Source organism: Danio aesculapii, chromosome 4 (assembly GCF_903798145.1).
Source record: "Danio aesculapii chromosome 4, fDanAes4.1, whole genome shotgun sequence".
NCBI classification, from domain to species: domain Eukaryota; kingdom Metazoa; phylum Chordata; class Actinopteri; order Cypriniformes; family Danionidae; genus Danio; species Danio aesculapii.
Window position 1 is genome coordinate 35434607 of NC_079438.1, and position 23057 is coordinate 35457663.

At 36.6% G+C, this 23057-nt stretch overlaps 1 protein-coding gene across 1 annotated transcript in view; it reads left to right on the forward strand.

Annotated features, from left to right (window-relative positions):
* The window catches only part of trhde.2 (thyrotropin releasing hormone degrading enzyme, tandem duplicate 2), a 213450-nt gene that overhangs the window by 115201 nt on the left and 75192 nt on the right, over positions 1–23057 (forward strand). Inside the window, exons 6-7 of the mRNA XM_056455542.1 lie at positions 8550–8687; positions 13032–13097. Coding sequence (XP_056311517.1) covers positions 8550–8687; positions 13032–13097 — 204 coding nt within the window. The remainder of the gene's footprint in view (positions 1–8549; positions 8688–13031; positions 13098–23057) is intronic.

Consider the following 23057-nt stretch of genomic DNA (forward strand, 5'->3'; position numbering starts at 1 on the left):
CAGCACATTGAAGCATCAAATGGAGGACATGAGCCCAGTCTTATTTCTACCTGTCATTTCTTGCAGTCTCTTTGACATTTTGTGAATGCCAAAAGCAGAAAATAAAGGAAAACTAAATGAAATCTTTTAACAAAAACACGTTTTTATAATAATGTAAATTAAAGGTATAATATTTTATTTTGTAGTCTATTTGCAATGCTTCAATCCTTCTCTCTGGGCAGTGTGTATATAATTATGTTAATGACAAGTGTGCGTTTGATCTTTCCTGATCTTAATGAATAAGTGTGCTAAATGGAGACATGCATGGTCTGGTTCATTATGAGCTTGTAAAGAACAAATTGTTCCAACTGTTTTAATGGTTATTATGAGCACAGTTGGAGTTTGACTTCATGTTCATATCCAATGGTGTTGAACTCTGTTATCAACATGCTTCTGTTTCATTCCCACTTCATTGCCACAGCAACCAGTGCTTATAATATAATGCTTTATTGTATTATAATGCTAGTCTATATGGAGTTGACTCTGAATGTTCAATTAATTATGAGAAATGAGCTTTGAAATATTACTTTTGATTGCAGTCAACATGTTTGAATTCTCTCACCTGCGCTAGTCTAAAAATTTGCAAGAATATATATATTCAGTGATATAAAACAAACTACATTAAAAGTGTTAGACCTCTGTGACAGTCTGATTCATTCAGAGCTGCACTCCCTGCTAAGCTGAAATTGAAAAGGCTAGAATTCAAGGACAACACACTGAGACAAAGTAAAGCCCAAAATCGCCCACATCTATGAGTTTCATCACGTTTCCAGAAGGACAAAGCAAAGCTTCATTTTGAAATGCTCAGTCGTCTCACTGGAGTCACACAGGTTCAGTGATGCTCTGAATGCTTGTAAACCGGCCAAGAATTATGAGCCTGTTTTGGCAGACCAGGTGCAAACACCATCATCTCACAATATTTCTGGGTTATAGGCAATGCATTTTTTTTTTTCATGTGCAGTGGACAAAAGGCCATTTAATTGTGCTAAATGAGAAATAAGTACTAAATAAAAAATAAGTTATCATGTGAATTGTAATATTTTGGAATAATGTTTAATAGTGTATTCCTCACATTGTTTTAACATACAGTATTACTATAAACCCGTCCTGTCACTGAAGTCAAACAAGTTCAGTGATGGTCTGAATCCTTGTAAACTTGCCAAGAATTATGAGTATTTTAGCTCACAATAAAAAGAAGAGCCTGGCTGTAGACCATGTGCACTCTCAGACACTATTGGCTTCTTCACCTAACCCACCCCCCTAACCTTCACAGTGATGTCACTTGCTCTATTGAATACATGTGCCGGAGAGTGGATGTGCAAGTCTGCAGACAGACACTATTGCAATATCTCTGTTATTAGATTGTAAACAGTCTCTATGGGTGTATCTGAAATCACCCCATACACTATTCCCTACATCAGTCTAATACGGTTGATTGAAAGGAGTGAATAAAATTCATTTTCATTTCAATTTGATTCATTTTAAATCCTTCCCTCAGGATCTCGGTATAGGGTCCCTTTGGCAAGGACCAACAGATTTAAATTTTCATTTATTCCTTGTGCGATTGATTTGCTGAATTTTAATGGAAAGAGGTAGCCACTGTACAATTAATGTTGTTTAATGTTTGTCTTAAGTGTGTGGTTTGATATACAGTTGAAGTCAGAATTATTAGCCCCCCTGAATTATTAGCCCTCCTTTTAATTTTTTTCCCCAATTTTTGTTTAATGTAGAGAAGATTTTTTCAACACATTTCTGAACATAATAGTTTTAATAAGAATCTAGACACTTCTATACAGCCTACAGTGGCATTTAAAAGCTTAAATGGGTTAATTAGGTTAACTAAGCAGGTTAGGGTAATTAGGCAAGTCATTGTATAACAATGGTTTGTTCTGTAGACTATCGAAAAAAATATAGCTTAAAGGGGCTAATAATTTTGACCTTAAATTGTTAAAAAAAAAAAAAACAGCTTTTATTCAAAAATAAGACTTTCTCCAGAAGAAAAAAATATTATCAGACATACTGTGAAAATTTCCTTGTTCTGTTAAACATAATTTTGGGGGGGGGGGGGGATAAAGTAATAAAAGGGGGTCTAATAATTCTGACTTCAACTGTATATGTTGTAAATCTTTTACGCTGCAGAACAAATCGCCCCAAATGGTGACAATAAAATTTTCGGTAACAGTGAAATGAGTGAATTGGAGAACTGAGCGCACTAGAGAGGATGACATTTTTTTCAGACAAATAAATCCCTTGATTTTTGGCTTCTTAGTCAGACCCTGTGATAGTTATTAACCACTTAGCCAGCTGTTTATCAGTAATGAAACAAATTATTTTAATCTCTGTCATACAAATGTTAATTCAACAAATAAAGACCAATTTATTTGGAAACTTACACTGATACACTCAAAAAAAGAACTCATTGGATGAACTCTTTAATTGAGGAAATATAATTTAGGGCAGGGTTTCATTTAATAAATTATTTAGCACAATTAAACAATCACACAATTAAATGCAATTGAGTTGGTCCATCATGATTTTATCAAATAAAAGCTTTAATGCATTTATATTTTTTATTTAACTTAAACTCAAAGGCTTGATAATATCATAGTATGTCTGTTGTAGTACATCGTATTATGTCTATTATGTGCTGTACATTTCAAAGTCTCTTACAGTAGTTTTATTTGAAGTTATCCTAAATAAACTAAAAGAGCCATTTTTAAGAATATTTTGAGTTACATATACAGTTGAGACTGATCTAATTTTACAGTTATTGCTCACTGAGCAAAGTAACAAACTACATATTAGCTAACTAAGCAACACCAAAGCATGCTTCTGGAAGGTGGTAGTCTCAAAAACTCAAAGCATTACAAGAAAATCTTATAAATCTTCAAACTAAAATGAAATGAATTACACTCTAACAAGTCTTTTTATTAACTTTAAACACCTAATAATTTTATTGTCAATATTTCCCTCTCTAATCCCACGCAAAGAGAACTACAAATCCCCTAACCAGGTAGATGAACCAACACAATTCCTTCATGTTGTCCCAACAAAAAAAGCTTATATTGGTTTACAAATTTAAGTGAACTGAACATAAAACAAATAAATTGGTCAAAGAAATTACAAGAACTGTGTTGTTTCAGCTCAACAGGTAGTTTGAACAAGCAACAGTAATATTTTTTTGAGCGTAGGACAGTGTATCAAGGCTATTTTCTAACTATTGAGTGTACATCGGTTGTACACTTTTTATTACATTTTAAGATTGACTGAGTGCACTTCAGAACATTCACTATGGTTTTGTACACCAATACAAATGGCTGCTCCCTCAAATAGGGGACAATTTAACAATCAAAAAATATTTTTGCTACTTATTCAAACTACCTACAGTAGTCCAGTCTATATACACTGTATATAAAATGATACGAAACAACACGATTCTTAATTGTTTTATGTTTGCTCCACTTAAATTAGTTAAATTAACTTAACTGAATTGTGTTGGGATTTTTTTTTTACAGTGAAGGGTGATTCAGATGCAGCCTATATATGAACATGACTAATATTTTATGAGATTTCTGGAGTCATTGAGCAAGAAAAGGACTTCAACCTTGTTCTTTAAAACTTCATTTTTAAGGATGATGCAATAAACCTAGTCACCAGCTGTTCCTCTGAAGGCCCTTTAATAATTAGAATCTGGGTATTATATTTCAAGTGTATTTTTGTCCATGAGTTTAATTCATGTATGGCGTACTGTATGCAGCATTCATTTTGATTAGGCATGCTCACTGTTTGTTAACTGTTCAACATTGAAGTATCAATTACGTTTCATAATGAAATCCACATTTAGGTTTGTTATTGAAAAAGCAACCTGATGAAAAGATCTGCTTTTCCTTGAGCATAATGCTAGAAATTAACATAATTAAATTCATGTCCAGATTTAGTGGCCTGCAATGCTCCTATTGAAGTTTCACTCGTTCAATGAAAAAAAGGAATGGAAAATAATGGAGACAGTTTTCAGTGTTTATGACACTTAGGGCCTTTGCTGTGAATTAGTAGTCATGATGAAATCTGTATTTCCTGCTCATTATGAGTTGTTGAATGTTTTCATTTTATCATGAAGATTATTATAGTCCAGACATTTTATCCTACTGGTCAGATTGTCTTACCAGAGTTTACTGCTATTGTTATGTTTGTTGAGTTAGACAAGCACATAACTGTTTTACTACTAGCATGTGGATTTCTTAATTTAAGGACTAATTCATAGGATTATTCATAGGATTCATTTCGTACACTCTTAGAAATAAAGGTATGCAAGCTGTAACTGGGGTGGTACCTTTTCAAAAAGTACACATTTGTACCTGAAGGGTCCCTATTAGTACCTCAAGAGTATATATTAGTACCTACAAATTTTAAGAGGAACATTTTGTACTTTTTAGGTACTAATATGTACCCTTGAGGTATTTATTAGGACCTTTTAGGTACAAATTTGTACCTTTTGAAAAGGTACCACCCCAGTGACAGCTCGCATACCTTTATTTCTGAGAGTTTAGGACGAGGTATTTTTTAACTGTAAAATGATCCTGATTTTTTAAAAAGTTTTTAAATATTATTTTGTGCAAAGGTAGGACAACCTGACAAGGCAGGCCATATTGACAGAACACTGGTAATTAAACCTCAGACCTTGGGCCTATCATACACCTGGCACAACATGGTACCAGGTGCGATGCAATTGTTTTTTGCAAGTTTTAGCCTGGTGCAGCTATCTTTTCACATTTTGCAGCACATTGTTTAAATAGCAAATGCATTCTGGTCTGAAATAAAGGTGTGTTAAGGCACATTGTTGGCACATAACAATTTTCAGGCCACTAAAATGGATTGTATCAGACGTAACCCTCATAGATTGCTGGATAACATTAATTTCACTCCTACTATAATTCTGCCACTATATGAACTACAACTCCCTTAAGCCACCACACACACACCTGTTCCAGTTCTCCATTGATTACACATACAGACAGCTGAAAGCTACTCAAGACTGATTACATCGACCATATAAAAAGCCCACACACTCACAGACATTGTCTGAGCCTTTGAGTTTGGTTATACCGTGTAACATTACAAAGCGTTCTTCTAGTCTAATTTTTCCGTGTCTGACCATTGCCTTGTTCTTGCCTTGACCATTTGCTTGTGACCTGACGATGCTTTTGGATTTGCCTGTATGTACACGTTTACCCGTGTTTGACCACTGCTTGTACGACTACTCTTTAATAAAGCTGCATGTGGATTCTCTACTTCGTTGTCACCATCCTTCTGTAACAGTACCATTGACCAACTAAAAATTGTGTAAATTCAGTAATCCATTTTTTTGTGTGTGTTAGTGATATGCACCTATAGACAGTCCATAACGTGTATACACTTCGCTTATTACACAAACATGGATGTCCAGCAGCACACAAACATTATTAAATATGAAAAAATTTAAAGATTAAAATGTAAAATATAATAATATATAAAAACAATACCTCCTCCCACAACTTTTTCCCCTCAGGGTGCTATTTCTGTTCTGCTCATGTGCAAAATTAAAGCTGTTTCTGTGCTGGTGAAGTGTTTTGTTTTTCTGATTTATTTTTTCCATCTGAATAGCGATTGTGCCATGATGTGACCACATCAGCTACATTAAATTATTGGTTTAATGCCTCAACAAGCCCCCATAACTCATTAAGAGAATAAGGACAATATTTTTAGACCATGCACCAGGTCGCTGACTGCTTTTCTCATCCTTTAAATAACCAAATTGGATTTGGACATGCATAGGGACTGTACACTTCCATGCACTTCATTAAAGATAATTCAAATAGATATCCTTATGTTTAGACTGGACAAAGTATACAAGTTTCAGCAATAAAGCAATCTAAAGCATTCTATTAAATTTTTAAATGTAAAAGAACATTTTTCTAATATATACTGTCTTCATTATGACCAAAAATGCCATATGTATTTCAATATGGTGTCCCTGTTAAATGCATGAGTGATTTCTGCTCACATAATGACCTACTATCCGGTCTGTCCCAGTATTTCACAGCTCTTTGCTTTAAAGCATCTTGGTTATGGAGCATCAGCCGGGCAGAAAGACCATTTAGGGAACGTCATTTCAGTGAGCAATTGGGTTTCACGTTCGATAGGTTTTGATGGAAACAATTCATTGGGCTGATAGGACGACTGCAAGCATTTCCCTTCCTAAATATAGCTAATATTGCTTATTTCAGGAGGAAAGAGTCTAAACTAGAAGTGAAAACTCTCAAATGCATTGAGAAATGTTGTGAATGGATTTGACAGTAGATTGTAATAGGTCATTAAATCAGCCTCCAGGTCCCTTCACCTGCTCAAAACTGCTGGACTGTTTGTTTTCTGCCTCTTTCACATATCTATCATGCTAGCGAAGCTCTCAGAGAGGTTTTGCTTTCCCATCAGGCTTTGCTCCCATGCTGCTGACCTTAAAGTGGTCAATCAGTGTGGAAGTTTGAGTGCTTTTACAACAGGTAATGATGTTGAGACGTTAATAAGCAGGATCTAAATGAAGCATCATTGGACGTAAACACCTTGTTGAGAGCACATATGGGCCAGATGGAAGCTCTTCTCATTGCACCCGTTTTTTAAGTGCACGTTACGTGACTCGCATAAAATCAGCTCTAAACCACCAGCTGTTCTCTTTCTGTCTGTCTGTCCGTCTGTCTGTCTGTCTGTCTGTTTATAGTCACTATAATGCATGTTATAAATTAACATGAATGCTTTTTTTCCTTATATGTACACTATATATGCACATTCTGACTGTCTGTCAGAAAACGTTAAAGAGACAGATGTCACATACTGTTCTCTTCCACAAGATCACTTAAAGTATGTAATGATATAAATAGTCTCAGAAATTAGGACACTGGTGGTTTCAAAAAGCACTACTTTTTTAAGATCTTCCCTCTGAAGTTAAAAATGAGGGATAAATTATTGCAGCAGTCCATTAGGCGCAGCATACTTTAGGTTTCAGATATTTTATATTTATTAGACATCTTAAGATAATTATACCTCAGTTTTTATTGATGAAATTTTGCCTTTTATAACCTCAAAAAGAAGTAGCTCATGTCTGTCACCAAGAGACACTTTTATCTACACTTTCATCTGTTGATGAGGTAAAAACTCACCCAACAGACACTCATCATTCTTAGCTTAAAATTTCCTGTATTGATTTAAATTCTCACTTTCATGTGAGTCTATTTTATGTCTCATGTCAATTCATTAATTTGCCTTGAGCAGAATCTCTCACACACGTGAACAGGATTTACTGGGTTAATAAAAGACACTGCATTATACTGACATAAAGCCATGAACGCTGTTGATGAACATTTGTTTCTTGATTCATTTCCGTACGTTGTTTGTTTGAGCTCAAATCCCTTGATTAAAATATCCCGCTCTCTTGGATTAATGTCTTCAGTGGGATTTTTAATCAAGCTGCCAAAAGCTTTAATGGCCAAGAATTATTCATAATGATGGAGGAATAAAGGTGTAATAAAACATTTGGAGCATCAAACTCAGACATGTTTATAACAGCTGAGCATTTGGCTGGCTTTCTCTTAGTCAAACAATACAATGATGTGAAAATACTAATAACATAAAGAGTCATTTTAAATCTGGTCGGTCAGCAGAGATTTTGCCAGAGGCTCCATTATGAAGATGTGCAGAAGATGAACCTGCAGTGTAATGCTTTCATATATAATTCATGTTATTCATATTTAATCTGTTTTCATATACGGCAACTGGCAAAAAGCCACCTTTAAATGACTAACTGGAAGACGGTGTCATGTTTTACTGAAATACTTGAGATTGTGGTATTACATTAATGGTGTAATGCAGAACAAAACTATGGTTAAAAATTATCAGTATATTCAAACATTTAATATAAACAGCTCTTTTCAGCTATAATTTTTTTTAATAATATGCTGTTTGTTCATTTCTGCAGATAATTCAAAGAAAAAAATTAAAGTATCATGGTATTTTTTTTTATTTAAATAGCCTCAATGTGGTATATTTTATCATTAAAATTTAATTTTATCAGTTCTAATCTATTCAGACTTTATTTAAATAAGAAAAAAACAGGTTTTTCCTCATGTGACTGTATTAGAAATGGAGAATCTCTGTTCCACAGACACAGTCAATGATGAAGGTCTTTTTCTTTGACCCAAAACTTCCACCTGTTTTCATAGTGAATCCTACAGGGAGAGATTGATGTAGCAGCAGAGTTTCTCTCAGGAGTGAATCCAGTTTATTCTCATGTGCCTACAGTCAGTGTTTTTGCATATCAATGAATAAAAAGGCTTCGCTCATGAGAAATATGAGCTGCATTTCCCAGAAACACTTTCTAATTTCATTTATAGAGCCGATTACAGTTATGTTGACTTTTAAAAAAGTAAAGCAGAAGCTTGTATGTAAACCCAGTAAAATGTCTTTCCTTCTCTAATCCACAGGAGAAGCAGAGGTTTCTGACTGACGTCCTTCATGAAGTGATGTTGCTGGATGGTTTGGCCAGTTCTCACCCGATCTCTCAGCAAGTGTTTGAAGCCACAGACATCGACAGAGTCTTTGACTGGATCGCCTATAAGAAGGCAAGAGAATCTCTCATGGGCTCCTACAGGCTTTATCTGCATGATGGAAATGACTATCAGCCTTTAATATAAAGTTGAACTGTTGTATAGCAAAAATTTAACAAGTAAAGTGAAATTCCATGCTTTATTTTCCTTTTTATGAGCAGCCAGTTGAAGAGGAACAATGACTTTGCAAAAGAGTAATATCGCTGGTCTAAATCAGGGTTGTATTTATGTGAGGCCTTCACCACACTGATAAAACTTGATCTTTTATTAAGTCCAGTAAACACCTCAGTTTGCTTGTTATTTTCTCCAGCAAAAATGTTCCCAGTTTATCTTTGTGAATAGTAAATGGAGTAGCGCTGTTATAAGCCTCTTCACATAGGCAAGAAAAACAGTTTAATTAAAAGCTTGTTTTTAAGTAAGTCGAGGACAAAATCCGTTACATTGTGAGAGATTGTGAGGTTTCGTGTACTCTGGGGACTTTAGTGGCACAATAAAACCAGACGACATCTATTTAATTACCTCTTTCTCACTGGAACACACTTTACTGTTAATAACTCCAGCGCCCAAATAAATCCTCTCATCTCCAACATCTAAAGGCCATTAAAGGCACAGAAAGCACTAAAGTGAAAATCTTGTCCTTTGTCAGAGATCAGACACAGATAAAAGCCACTCAAGAATCAACTCTCCTTCCAACTCAAGGCCAGATTGTGATTGGCTGTTGCTCTTCCTCAAGCCCCTCCCTGTTTCCTCAAGTCCTGTGGCATTATGAACTCTGTCAGTCAAACTACGGTGATCGTGACATTGAGCCTCATCGCTTCCTCCCACAAAACATCCCATGAGTCTCTGAGCTAACAGGAAGTGACACGCATCACACAGACGGATGGGAATGAGATTCTGTCAAATAAGCATGTCAAAGTCACTCAGAGTAAAAAGTAAAATACAGATTTATAAAATAGCAGAAAACACCAAGACGTGTCATGGAGTCATAATTAACACAAATTTTATTTAAAAATGTTAAATGTTTTCTGTGAGGCACAATGTAAAAAAAATTTGAACTTATTAACTTAATAAAAACATTTTAAATGAATACATTAATTAATTTTTTTACATAAAATATTAATGTTTAATTTAACATTAATATCAAAGCAATGAAAGGGACTTTGCACCCGGGCATTTTGCCACACTCACTTCTGAAACCTATAACAAACGGAAATTTTCACCACTTCTGGCACTTGTGCAAAGTTTGGTGAGTTTTCGACCATGTTTAGACCCTCAAAAATGTTATTCATTCTAGATACCATTATAATGTGTTTACACCAAACGTGGAACGCATGTATAAATCGCACTATTCGCACGTAAATAGATGCGTGAACATTTGAGTTTACTCGCTTCATTCGCACATCAAAATTCACTTCATTTGCGCGTCAAAATCCGCTTCATTTGCATGTCAAAATCCGCTTCATTTGCACGTCAAATCCACTTCATTCATGTGTCAAATTCACATCAGAACAGACGCAGATTCACGTCATGGGCAGGGCTTCTGTCTGCCCGGTGACTGTAGCTTCGTTGCTAAATGGCTAACATGGATAGTATTGAGAGAATAGCTGTGTTTATGTGCTTTAGGAATGCTGAAAAACTGCTTTGATTTGTTTGGAGCAGTGTCTGAGTCCACTAGATACTTTCAGAAGTGCACCCAGCTCTGTGAGCTCATAAACTCCTCCAGAAAATTAACCTGGATGATGGAGGCTTTCAGCGGGGCTTCTGACTGAGCCGAGCCCAGTTTGATTGATGTCGGTGTAGGCAGGAGGATTTTCCCCCAGGACACCAACAACAGGTGCTACGTCATAATCACGTCTCCCACAAGTGCAAGCTCCTGATTGGTTAACGTGGCGCAAATGTCCGCAGTAGTTCAGATTTTCGAACACGACCGCTTTACGCAATTCGCGCGTTAAGCGTCATTCGTGTCACGCCAGTTGCACAATTCGCGTCATTCACGCTGCGCCATTCACGCGTAACGCGCAGCAGGATGTCTTTGTATTGACTTGACATGTAAATCACTCGCGCTTCACGCGTCTTCCGCATCTGGTGTAAACACAGCATAACACTATCATACTGTTTAAACAAACTTAAATCATTGACAGTCACACCAATAGAATTATGAATTTGACAACCTTTATTACTTTAATTAGGACACTTTTATGAACAAGATACTTAAACTTTTTATGGACTCACTGTAAAAAGTGTGGGTTCCACACACTTTGGTCATGTTGTCGCAACACAAATTAAGTTTAAATAATTCTTTTCACAAATTTAAAGGGCACCTATGGTTAAAAATCTACTTTTAAAGCTGTTTGGACAGACATGTAAGTAGATATAGTGTATAGACAGTCATATTGGGGTGATTTAAACACACCCAGTCCTTTTTTTTTTCAATTTAACAACATAAAAATGGTGGACCAATTGGAGTGGTTTTCAGATCGACTGCAACTTGACGTAGGAGTGCGGTCCCCCCGCCCACCGAATTGACTGACAGCTTTGCATATTAACATGTCCCAGTAGTCACGTGTATAATCATATCAACAAGACCAGACGTGCGCAAAGCAACCGGGAATAAAAGGTGTGTTCAATTCACTAGGATCATCAATCATCATCAAATATGATCAAGAGTGAGTTTTACAAGTTTAAAATGTATTAAAACAGTGCACGTGTGTAATGAATTACAGCGATTTAGCTTAGCTTTACTTCATCAGCACAGCCGCGTGTCAGAACAATTATAAAAGAAGACGCTTCAATCTTGGTTTGTGGACGTTAAATCAGGTTTATTTTTTTCATTAACATAACAGATATCCATACAGCAGTGAGGATTAACCTGTATCCTGTCACATATGCGTGCAAACAGAATGCGAAGCTAAACGCTCTCTCTCTCTCTCTCTCTCTGTGTGTGTGTGGGTGTCTACGCTATTGGTGTGAGTCTGCGCTATGTGTGTGTGTGTGCGTGTCCTCGCTGTGTGTGCATGTGAACTTTGTAACTACTTTGTTTGTGACTCATGGTTGCAAATACTGATTGGTAAAGTTCTTACTGTAGTATTTCTCACAAACGTGACGTGAGATCTGCTTCCTGAGGCAGCCGAGGGCGGCGACTGAGGCATGTTGCTGACAGGCACGTCGTAACGGTGGGCGGGGAGGACTAGCCTTTAAGGCCCAGTACAAAAAAATAGCAACCAAGTTTTACCGGCTATAATACAGACACTTCAAACAGCTATAACAAATACTCTGATGGTTGTTTTGAGCTCAAACTTTACAGACACATTCTGGGGACACAAACTTATATTATTAGACTTATATTAAATCTGAAAAAACCTAGGTGCCCTTTAAGTAGCCTGAACATAAAACAATTAAGTTGTTCCCCAAAAACTCACTTTAATTAAGTCAATAGAGCCGCCTTTTTAGTACACATTTCAGTACATTTCAGTCTACTTTTAATTCTATCTGAGGGAGCGATTCGTTTGTGAATGAATCTCCGTTGTGAATGACTCGTGTGAACCATTGATATCCCTGCGTCTAAATGCACATCCACCTTTCTGATCTAAATGTCTATAACATTTGTATTATTCAATAATTTAGGGTGGAAAGTATTCACACTGAGGAGCAGGCACTGAATGTTATCAGGCATAAGTTCAAAAACTAGGCGTTACTTCACTTCGATAATACAAATTTTATAATAATACAATCAATAATATAATATAATGCCATAAATAATACAAGTTTCACCGCAGCGTCTTGCTTTCATATTTCATTTACATTGTTTGCTAATTTTATTCAACAATCTCTAGCGTAAGCCTTGAATTTAGTGCAAGTTAGTGCTGCTTTGCCTTATGGTCGGGTGCAGTAACTGTATTATGATCAATAATACTACTTACAATAATGTTAAGAAATTTTACCCATGAAATGTGATGCCTTTATGCTTTGTTTTCTTTGTTTGCTTGTTACTACACCCATATGCAGAGCTAAAGTCCATCATCTTCAGATTGACTTTAGTCTTGACAAAGAGCTGTTGAATGACTTTTGTGCTGGGAGCACTGTACTTATGCACGGCATTCACTCATGCTCAGGGCCTGTAAGCGATATCTATTGTATATATCTATGAGTTTGAACAAGCAGCAAAAGTATTTTGTAGTGCATTAGCATTATGTGGATTACAGATGATTTTAAATGATTTTCTCAGGTAACCAACAGCATTTGAGATTGTTATTCTGTTCATAAAGCTTCATACTATATTTTGTTGATATGTGTATATATGTGTACAGCAAATGTAAATGTGAATCTATGACTGAAGGCATTTTTACTGTGCTTCTTTAGGGAGCTGCTCTGATCCGAATGCTGGCAAACGTCATGGGACAAACACTATTCCAGAGAGCCCTCAATGTAAGTCAAGAGTTTCTTTCATCTTTTCTCTTTGTGGTCACAGAAGATTTCACACGCATGTGTGTGTTTTTACTGCTAACGTATCGTAAGAATATGCTTACAAGGCCTTATGTTATTCTGTACATTGTGCTTTAAAAAAATCAACAAATATGTCCCAATTTATTTATTTATTTTCCAAAAGTTCAGTCCTTGTTAAATCTGTGAAATGTTATTTTTAGGGAATCTGAATGTGCTAAAAACAATTCTTACCATTCTCAGCTTGAATATCGCGACAAATGTTGTTCTGAGAGTCACGTAGGTTTCTGCCGTGAGCGTTTGTGAGATTATAGGAGCGTGTCTGTTTACATGCACTTCTTATCTTCAGAGCTACAACAGCTTGTGACGCGCTGCCATCAGCTTGAGGTGAAAGCCACACAATCAGACAAGCTATTAAACGTGTTCACAAACTAATTGAATGTCTGAAGCATTCACAATCAGAAGATAAACCTATGTCTTCATTCTTCATATCTGGGGAAACACATCAGCTTCATTAAAGGTCTGATATTGTGTTGAAACTGAAGATGAAAGACTAGGGCTGGAGTTTCAGTGTGAGGCTTTATACAGTATTTTGAAGTTTTTCCTCAAGCTCTTTCCTTGTCCGTCTTAGTCTAGACATCCTGGAGAGTAGGGTTGGGTACCGAAACCCAGTGCCATTATAGCACCAGTACCTTTGTAACCGGATCAAATCAGCATATGAATTTCAGTGCCTAACTTCGGTGCTACTGGTGCTGCGACAAGGACGTAAGAAGCATCAAGGGGTGCATCAAAGGCACACATAGGTACGCGTTGTCACACCATCTGTAAACATTTAATTCTAAACAACTATGAGGAATATGGACAGGCGATGTCAGGTGTTTGTTCTTGTTGGTTAAGGAACGAAGGCATGCAACGCACGCAGTACAGCGCATTCGGTGAGCGAGAGCGACTCTTCAGATCAACACGCATGATCGTGTCCATCAAATTTGCTTAAACTAAGTGTTCTAAAGCGTATTTTACAAGCAAGGACTCTAACACAGCAACGTGCGCACTTGCTCTCTCTGTCAGTGATGCTGCTGCACGCATTAGCCTAGTTCCCCGTATTTGTCAGAGGTTGACGCCCAAATTGACACAGGTAATCGCGATTTTAACACTTTTAATATAGGAAGTGCTCGGCTATGCAGAGACCATAATTAATTAGAAATCTAGTGTACATAGTTTTACGTTTGGAAATGCAGTATTCAATTTACAAACAGTCAGCAAGTACAAGATGTAACAGATGTAACACATTGATCAAATGTAGTTTTCAGTCACACTCATGTAAGTCCTATTCAACTGATTCAGTTTTCCCTTCATTCATTTTTGATTTCCGTCTTCAACACATGATTTATTTACAACACATTTTTAAACATAATAGTTTAACTCGTTTCTAATATCTACATTTTTATCTTCCCCATTGTGACAGTGAGTGCATAATATTTTATTAGTTATTTTGCAAGACAGTTGTATTCAGACAAAGTCCCTTTAAGTGTTTTATAGTCTTTTATCTAGATTAAAGTGTAATTTAAAGACTTAATCAGATAACTACGAAAGTTGAAATTAGTCAAATTATTTTGTAACTGATTTGTTGTGTAAATCAAAAAATATACAGTAAATATTTCTGAAGGAGGCTAATAATACTGATCTTAATTTTTTTTTTTTTTTATAAAAAACTACTTTTATTCAAGAAATAAACAATGAGAAATACGACTTATTTTGACTCCAGAATAATATTTTTTTAGGAAACACTGTGAAAATGTTCAGAAACATTATTTTAAATGAATGGGTTGGCAAAATAAATTGACTTCAACTGTAGGCCTATCTGTTAAAGTTTACAGGTGCAACAATGTGCCTTGATGTACTTGAATGTTAGTAATGTGTTATCCTACACCAGTACAAAGTTACTTGTCAAATAAATGAACAAGGATGATTATTTTGAGTTTAAGTTATTTAATTATCTTATTTTTTAAGTATTTTGTGATATATGTCAAAGTGTGATCATGAAAGGAACATTCAAAAAGCAACTCATGTAAACACCTTGATCATATTATTGTCTTGTTCAGATTAAGGCAAATCATTAGATTACTGATAACCATGTAAACATAGTCACAAGCCCCAACCCTAGAAAAACGGAGTTCAGTATTTTGATGACAGCCATTCCACAGGTTACTAGTAAGCTAATGTAATTTCATAATGCAAATATTCAATTCATGCTAACCAACAAATGATCAAAGAAAATATATTAATGCAATTCAAATATATAAAATATGAATTGATGTTTACTTTAAACTTTGATTATATTGTTCTATTAAAAATATTTTTAAAAAGATTTTGTCAAATAAAATATTTTTCTAGAGTCATCCACCATAGTTTTGTGGCTTAAAAGTATCAGCTCAGGCACCGTTTTGGCACCGGTATCGTTTTAAAAGTATCAATTTAGCACCGGTATCGAAATAATCCCAAGCGATACCCAACCCTACTGGAGAGTGAACAGCAGCTCTGTGCTGTATTATTAGAGACTATTAATGCTTTTCTGGACACCATATGGCTGCTGCATCAGACTACATGCAGAAATGTGGTGAAAGGACCAGAGTTGTGAACAAACTGGCTGCAGGTTAGGAGTAAATCTGTAATAAATGTAATTTAAAGGTATAAAGTCCCCATGTTTTGACAAGGGTTCATACGGTTGTGCCGTTTCAGAGGTGTAAAACTCACATACAGATTCCTCACCTTGTAGATCCAGATAAAACAGTTTTCAAAACATGAGTAGCTTCTCATTTTATTTCTTTATGACTGCGCTACTGTCAAAAATCTGTCAGTTTCACAGCCTATTTCTGGGTTATTTTTGACGTTGTGGTGTAGTGTTGCTATTAGTGGCACAATCAGGTCATGTTTTCTGCAGAGAAACACATTTAATGCTTCATTTATAGATTTTAGATAGTCGCACATTTAAGCTTTATGAATTTTAGTAATAATACATCTCTGATCAGTAGACTTGAGTTTAATTGATTTGAATTATCTAAAATGCTCAAAAACATTGCAAGAATTAGATGCTTTGCTTTCAGGGAGGAGTTAGAGAAACTTTTGCAGGCTGGCTTTTACCACTATCAGCGTGGATTACTGTAATAGACTCCTCATTGGCCTTACCCAAAAATTTCAAGAGTTCAGTCAAAGCAGGGTGAATCCACCTTCAGCCACTACGTCACTGCTGGTGAAATCAGCTTCCAGAAATGATCAGATGTGCTCCAACATTAGGCACATTCAAATCAAGACTGAAAACACGTCTGTTTAGCTGTGCCTTTACTGAATGAGCACTGTGCCACGTCTGACAGATCGCACTATTATGTCTTTCTTTTCTTTTTTATTCATTTAAAACTTATTTTAACACATTTCAGTCTCTTTTTAATATATTTTTTCTTTGATGTTTTTTTTTCTTGATTCTTTCATTATTGTGAAATTAATGTAAAGACCTTTGAATTACCATTGTGCATGAAATGTACTATATAAATAATCCTTCCTTGCTTTGCCTTGTCTAAAATAAGTTTGGTTAATTTTGTTTAGTATCAGTTAGCGTGATCAATAAGTCGTGATGGAATGATATCTTCCAATAGCTTAATCGGTCACACTTTATATTGGTTGGTAACTACAGGGTGAGCCACTTATGTGGATACACCTTAATAAAATGGGAATGGTTGGTGATATTAACATCCTGTTTGTGGCACATTAGTATATGTGAGGGGGCAAACTTTTCAAGATGGGTGGTGACCATAGTGGCCATTTTGAAGTCGGCCATCTTGGATCCAACTTTTGTATTTCCAATAGGAAGAAGGTCATTTGACACATCAAACTTATTGGGAATTTCACAAGAAAAACTATGGTGTGCTTGGTTTTAACGTAACTTTATTCTTTCATGAGTTATTTACAAGTTTCTGACCACTTATAAAATGTGTTCAATGTGCTGCCCATTGTGTTGGATTGTCAATGCAACCCTCTTCTCCCACTCTTCACACACTGATAGCAACACCGCAGGAGAAATGCCAGCACAGGCTTCCACTATCCGAAGTTTCAGGTGCTGCACATCTTGTATCTTCACACCACAGACAACAGAGATAGTGGGGCCCTTCTTCATCAATGGAAACCTCAAGGCCACTGGATATTTGAAATTGCTACATGATGATGTGTTTCCCTCTTTATGCACTGAAGCTCACACGTTCCCTGAGTTTTTCCAGCAAGATGGTGCAAGACCACATTATGGGTGTCAGGTCCGCGCATTCCTAGATGAACAGTTTCCTGAAAAGTGGATTGGTCGTTGTGGGCCAGTTGAATGGCCCCCAAGGTCTCCCGATCTGACCCCCTTAGACTTTTATCTTTGGGGTCATCTGAAGGCAATTGTCTATGGTGTGAAGATACAAGATGTGCAGCACCTGAAACTTCGGATAAATTTTGACAAGCAAAACAACTACGATCACAAGTAATGTTGTTACATTTCAGTGTAATTTAACAAGGACAATTCACTAACAATGCTTTAGGAAAAATGCTCCAGATCTATCCAGTTCGGGAATCACTCAAACGGGTTTTGTTAAGCAAAAGAAATTATAAAATTAAGATTGATTGAGTCATCTGTTCACAACGAATCGGATCATGAACTCGCATTACTGCACCAACATTTTGAATGCATGAACTTGAACGACTTCAAGTTTATCTGTAAAACACACAAAGCTCTAGTTTGACTTTAAAAACGTTTATAACCATACATAATTTGTGTGGTACAGTTAAGTGAAAGCAAAGTGATTTCTATGAGAATTCAGTTTATTTTTTCATTAAATTATCTAAAACAACAACAGCAATAACCAATCCACAGTGAAAATATGAGGGTATTGAAAACAAGGCTTACTGATAACAAATTTCATGACCATGAACTGGCTCGAAATGATAAAAATTTTGTTGCAGGTAGGCATAGAGTAGGTTGTGTCCATTTTCAGATTTAAAAGCAAAATGCTGTTTGTAATTTCAGCAGAGAAGGAAAAAAAAATGTTTTCTGTGTCAACTGTTATCCTGCCATGATGATCAGCACTACTATGAGTTGCCTTATTGGTTAAAAAACCCATGTTTACTTAAAATGTCAATTAAAATAATGACATTAAAATTCACAGTAATTACTTAGGTATTTTAAAATCTAAACTTGTTTTCTGATGTAACTCCAGTTTCAATACCACCTATTTGAAATGTAATTATAATGAAATACAATCACTTTTATATTTTATACAACGCATTTCGTAACTCCCCATCCCTGATAGAGGCACCTCACTTTTACTTCACAAGTAAGAGAGCAAGGTTTTTTTGTAGCACTGAATAAGTTGTTTTTGAAAGACATATTTGAAGTAAAGAGGTACACATATTCAACGGCACGGGGAAACGTAATGGAGACTGCATTGCATGTGGTCATTTTGAGCTCAAGGTAGAAATAACCAGAACTCTTCTGTGTTTTGTAATTGTATTAAACTGGGCGGCATGGTGGTGCAGTGGTCAGCACTGTGGCCTCACAGCAAGACGATCGCTGATTCAAGCCCCAGGTGGGTCGTTTGGCATTTAGGTGTGGAGTTTGCATGTTCTCCCCCAGTTCATGTGGGTTTCCTCTGAGTGCTCCGGATTCCCCCATAAGTCCAAAGACATGCACTATAGGTGAACTGGTTAAGCTAAATTGTATGTAGTATATTGTATGTATGTCCTAGTCCTCCAGGTTAGGGTTTGAGCATTTCGCTAACGACCCACCTTGTAAAAGTAAAATGTTACGAAACACCAATATGGTGCGGCTATATCAACTTCGATATAAACGGCCCTGGGAGTTAGTAAGCAAGTAATTGTATAAGATTAACTACATTAAATACAAATATACAGATGTTTAGGAAAGGTTTTATTTTAACAAAGTTATTACGTAAATTTTAAAAATGGTGAAAATGACTGCCTCAGTAGTTCTAGAGTTAACCAGTTCATCAAATGATACAAAACAATCTGAAAGTAAGCAGCTCGAGTCAACACAGATCTAAAACTTACGTTCATTCCAGTTTGAAATGAGCCAATACAAACTGTCATATTTGATCCTACCAATTATTTACCATTTCATTCAGCTTACCAGATTATTAGAAAATGTTTGATTTTGGGCAAAATATCCCTTATGTGGACGGCTTGCGTCATTCAACATATGTCCTTAATCAGCTCTGTTCTCTCCTCTGCCGTGTGTCTTCCTCTGTTGACTGTAGCTGATTTCATTCTCTCAGTGTCTCTCTTTTGCTCTGTGTGGCATCTCTTCTCCTCCTCGTGTCTCTCCAATATTGGAGCAGCAGACAGAAGTGAAGCTGAACTCTTCAGAATACTTAAACAGCAGACAGATTGAAGTCCATTACCCATCATGCTCTCTCTCTTTCTGTGAGCACGAGGGCGTCTTCATTGGTAAATGGTGGATGCGCTGCTGAGGCGGAGGATGAATGTCTCTTATAAAGAGTAGTGGGAGTCATAAATGAAGTCTACTGCTGGAGTGATGAAGCTCCGCCATGTCATTTACACACACTGCCCATCGCTTTTAAAGCCACTTTCAGACGGATCATATTATGGGATGGGAGAAATATTCATTCCGCCTGGAAATGTGAAATCGTGACCTGTGAATAGCAGAGGACAAGTGCGCTTCTGCCCGGGAGAAATAAACTCCAGTGTGTTACAGTCCTCCTTCATCCTCCGGGTGTGATTTGAAGCTTCTCCTTTCCTGAATTCCTGTTTGTCGGCTCTCAACGGGTTCCTGACTTGGAGAAAGACACTCTGTGAAATCCCTGTGGATGTTGTGGGATAATAATCTGCTCTGAACACAGATGAAATCGCCAGATACTCCTCGATTCAATTTGCCAACATCCTGGAACACAGAGAGGATCCATTTTTCCCCGTCTTCCTCTTCTTCTCCCTCCGGCTAGGCTGTTCCGCCTCATTATTACTGTTTTCTGTCTCTCTCTTGTGGGAACTTTCAGCATCTCTGTCTGTCTCTGAGTGATTGATGAGAAGAATAGATAAACACAGCACCTCACCAAACATTCTGCCTCCATTGCCTCCAAATTACTTTTCATATGCAGGAAAATTGTGGATATATTTCTTCTCGTATTACTTTTGAGGGAACTCATTTAGTTGGATGAATAATTAATTATTTATGATCTGCTTTGACTCTGGTGGTGAAGGTTCTCTCAGAAATCTTGTGTTCTAGCTCAGGGGGATTTGCATATCGAAAGTGATCAATCTTTTGTCTCCCTTTATAAGTAATTTGACTTTGCAGAATCAGAAGACAGAACTGAATGTGGTTATAAAATCTGATGAAGGGTCGTTTAGGATTTTATTTAGTCCTAACGAGAAGTCAGAAGAGTAACTAGCCTATGCTAATTACAGTAAGTTAAATAAAATTAACACCAGCATCTTAATGGAATCTGCTATGAAGTGAGTCTGTAGGTCTGATCCAAGCTGTCTGTTTATAGACAGATTTTTCAGCATTATGAGTATAAGTCGGCTTCAAGTGTTTCCCAAATGCAGATACTGTTACAGCTAACTGCTAAAATGATTAGTCACTAGCTAAAGCACCCCCAGGGTGCATTGAAAAACTGAAAAAGTAGTTGTTTACATATTAAGTTTTGCAGAATATGTCATTTGTATTCTTCTTACAAAACCATGCTAGCTTAGCAACATATGCTAACACTAGTCTGATAGTACTTTCATGGCAATGCAGATGCTAAATGTTTCATATCAGTCATATGAAATTTCGTTTAAATCACAATGTTTTCTTACTATATAAATGACCACAGTATGTAGATGGCAGAGCTTTTAAGATGATCGACTCGCTGTGTTTTGGTTGTCTGAGTGTTTTTCTCCTTTTTTTCTGTCTCTCTATAAGAGCTTTTGGTCACTAAACTGCAGTGGGTAGCAACATAGTCATTAAAATACACACTTTTAGGGCAAGCAGACTGGAAAATGTCAACACCAGCATAAAATGGCTCTGGGTGGTCCCTCGCCGCCATGCAAATGCATGCAAATGAGCCGAATGGGTATTTCATACTGCAACACTTGAATTCAGATTCTCTCAGCACTGATATCTGCTGAAAGAGACTGGGAAATGGTTAAAAACTCACTCAAATTTGTCATTAATTACAAAAAGAAGTGAATTCAGATCGTAAGTTGCTTGTTGATTGGTCGACTTTGGATAAATAATCCAATTTGTGTGCAACTGGATGTATTTTTTCTCCTCCTGCCATGGCAGTCAGCAGAACAAATCAGTGTCAAAATAATGACAACACACTGTGACGGCCCTATCAGAGGCAGGTTTATGCCACATGGTCACTCTGCCTGAGGGGAATAACTCTACAAATAGAAAAAAGAGAGAGCGAGAAAGAGGAAGAGGAATTGCACCGATTTAAAACAGATTCATCAGGGTGGTAACATGAATCTGGTGCAGCTCCAGACTCAAATCCCAGACTCTCTGAGAGCTCAGCAGAGCATGTAGAGAGAAGAAGGCCAGCTGGACTGAGTCACGCTTTCAGGATCCCAATGCAATTTGCTCAGACCTCTCAGCATGACTCCTGTCAACAAGTGCCCTTTTTGATTTGATTTGTGAGGCAAAGGCTAGAATAATTGCCTTATTAAAGGAATTGGTCATCCCACAATAAAATCCCTGACACTATCTGCTCACACCATTTCTAGTCTATAGAATTTGTCTTCAGTTATTCACTTACAGTTACATTTATGTGATCTCTTTGTGGTTTATTAAAGAAAAAGGTGCATTAAAAAAAATCTCCACTTATTCTTTTCTTTTCTTTTCTTATCTTTCTTTTTAAAACAGGCTCATTTTAAGTCACCTAGAGTTAAACAGTTGAGCTTTACCATGTTTGAATCCATTCAGCCAATCTACAGGTATCGGGGAGGATGTTTAGCTTAGCTTAGCATAATTCATTGAATCACATTAGACCAGTAGCATTTTCTCAAAAAAAAAAAAAAATCTGATTATTAAAGATTATAAAAAAGATTAAAAAAAGATTATAAATCCAGAATCAAACAAAAAGTGCTTCAAGGGTAATTGATGGTGCTCTTTGGATGAGGGATTAATAAAGACAAAAAAAAGTAAAATGTTGAAAACCTCTACTTTAAAGCACACACAAGGGGTTTTTGTGCAGTTCTCACTTGTTTATTGCAATGTTTACACCATGTTTACACATTGGTGTGTATCGCTTGCTTGGCTCGCAACTAGTGGAACAGTGCATTGGTGGAGTTGCTCTTCGTGTTTTGACATTTGCATTACTAAACTGGTCTTTACTGAACTTCAACTGTGACAACTGAACTGAAGCAGTTTCAATTTACTAAAACTTCATCTGCTGTGTCATTATACACTACCTGACAAAAGTCTTGTCGTTCATCCCAGTTGTAAAGGCAACAAATAATAACTTGACTTCTAGTTAAAGAGCCCATATTATGGGTTTTTGAAAATGCCCTTCCATGTAGTGTGTAACACAGCTCTAAGTGAAGTGAAATATCCAGCTAAGGCTTAAATCTGTAAGTGTACAGTGTTTAAAACTATTGATTCATCTATAAAAGAGTCGACTCATAGTGCTTCAAACGAGTCGTCTTGATAACGAGTCATTAGGTGTTTCGTGATGACCCGTCTACGAAACACAAGTAGTTGCACGCGCAAACCCGGGAGATTTGAAACCTGCGGCCCCGCCCACTAACAGAAAAAAAGTCTCTCTCACACACACACACACACACACAGAGAGAGACACCAGTGGAATGAAGTCACGCTGTGAAGATGGATTTTATTGACAGTCTAATCAAAGATGAAACCTCAGCAATATAGCCTAGCCTTGAGCAGATCTAGTGCTTCTGGAA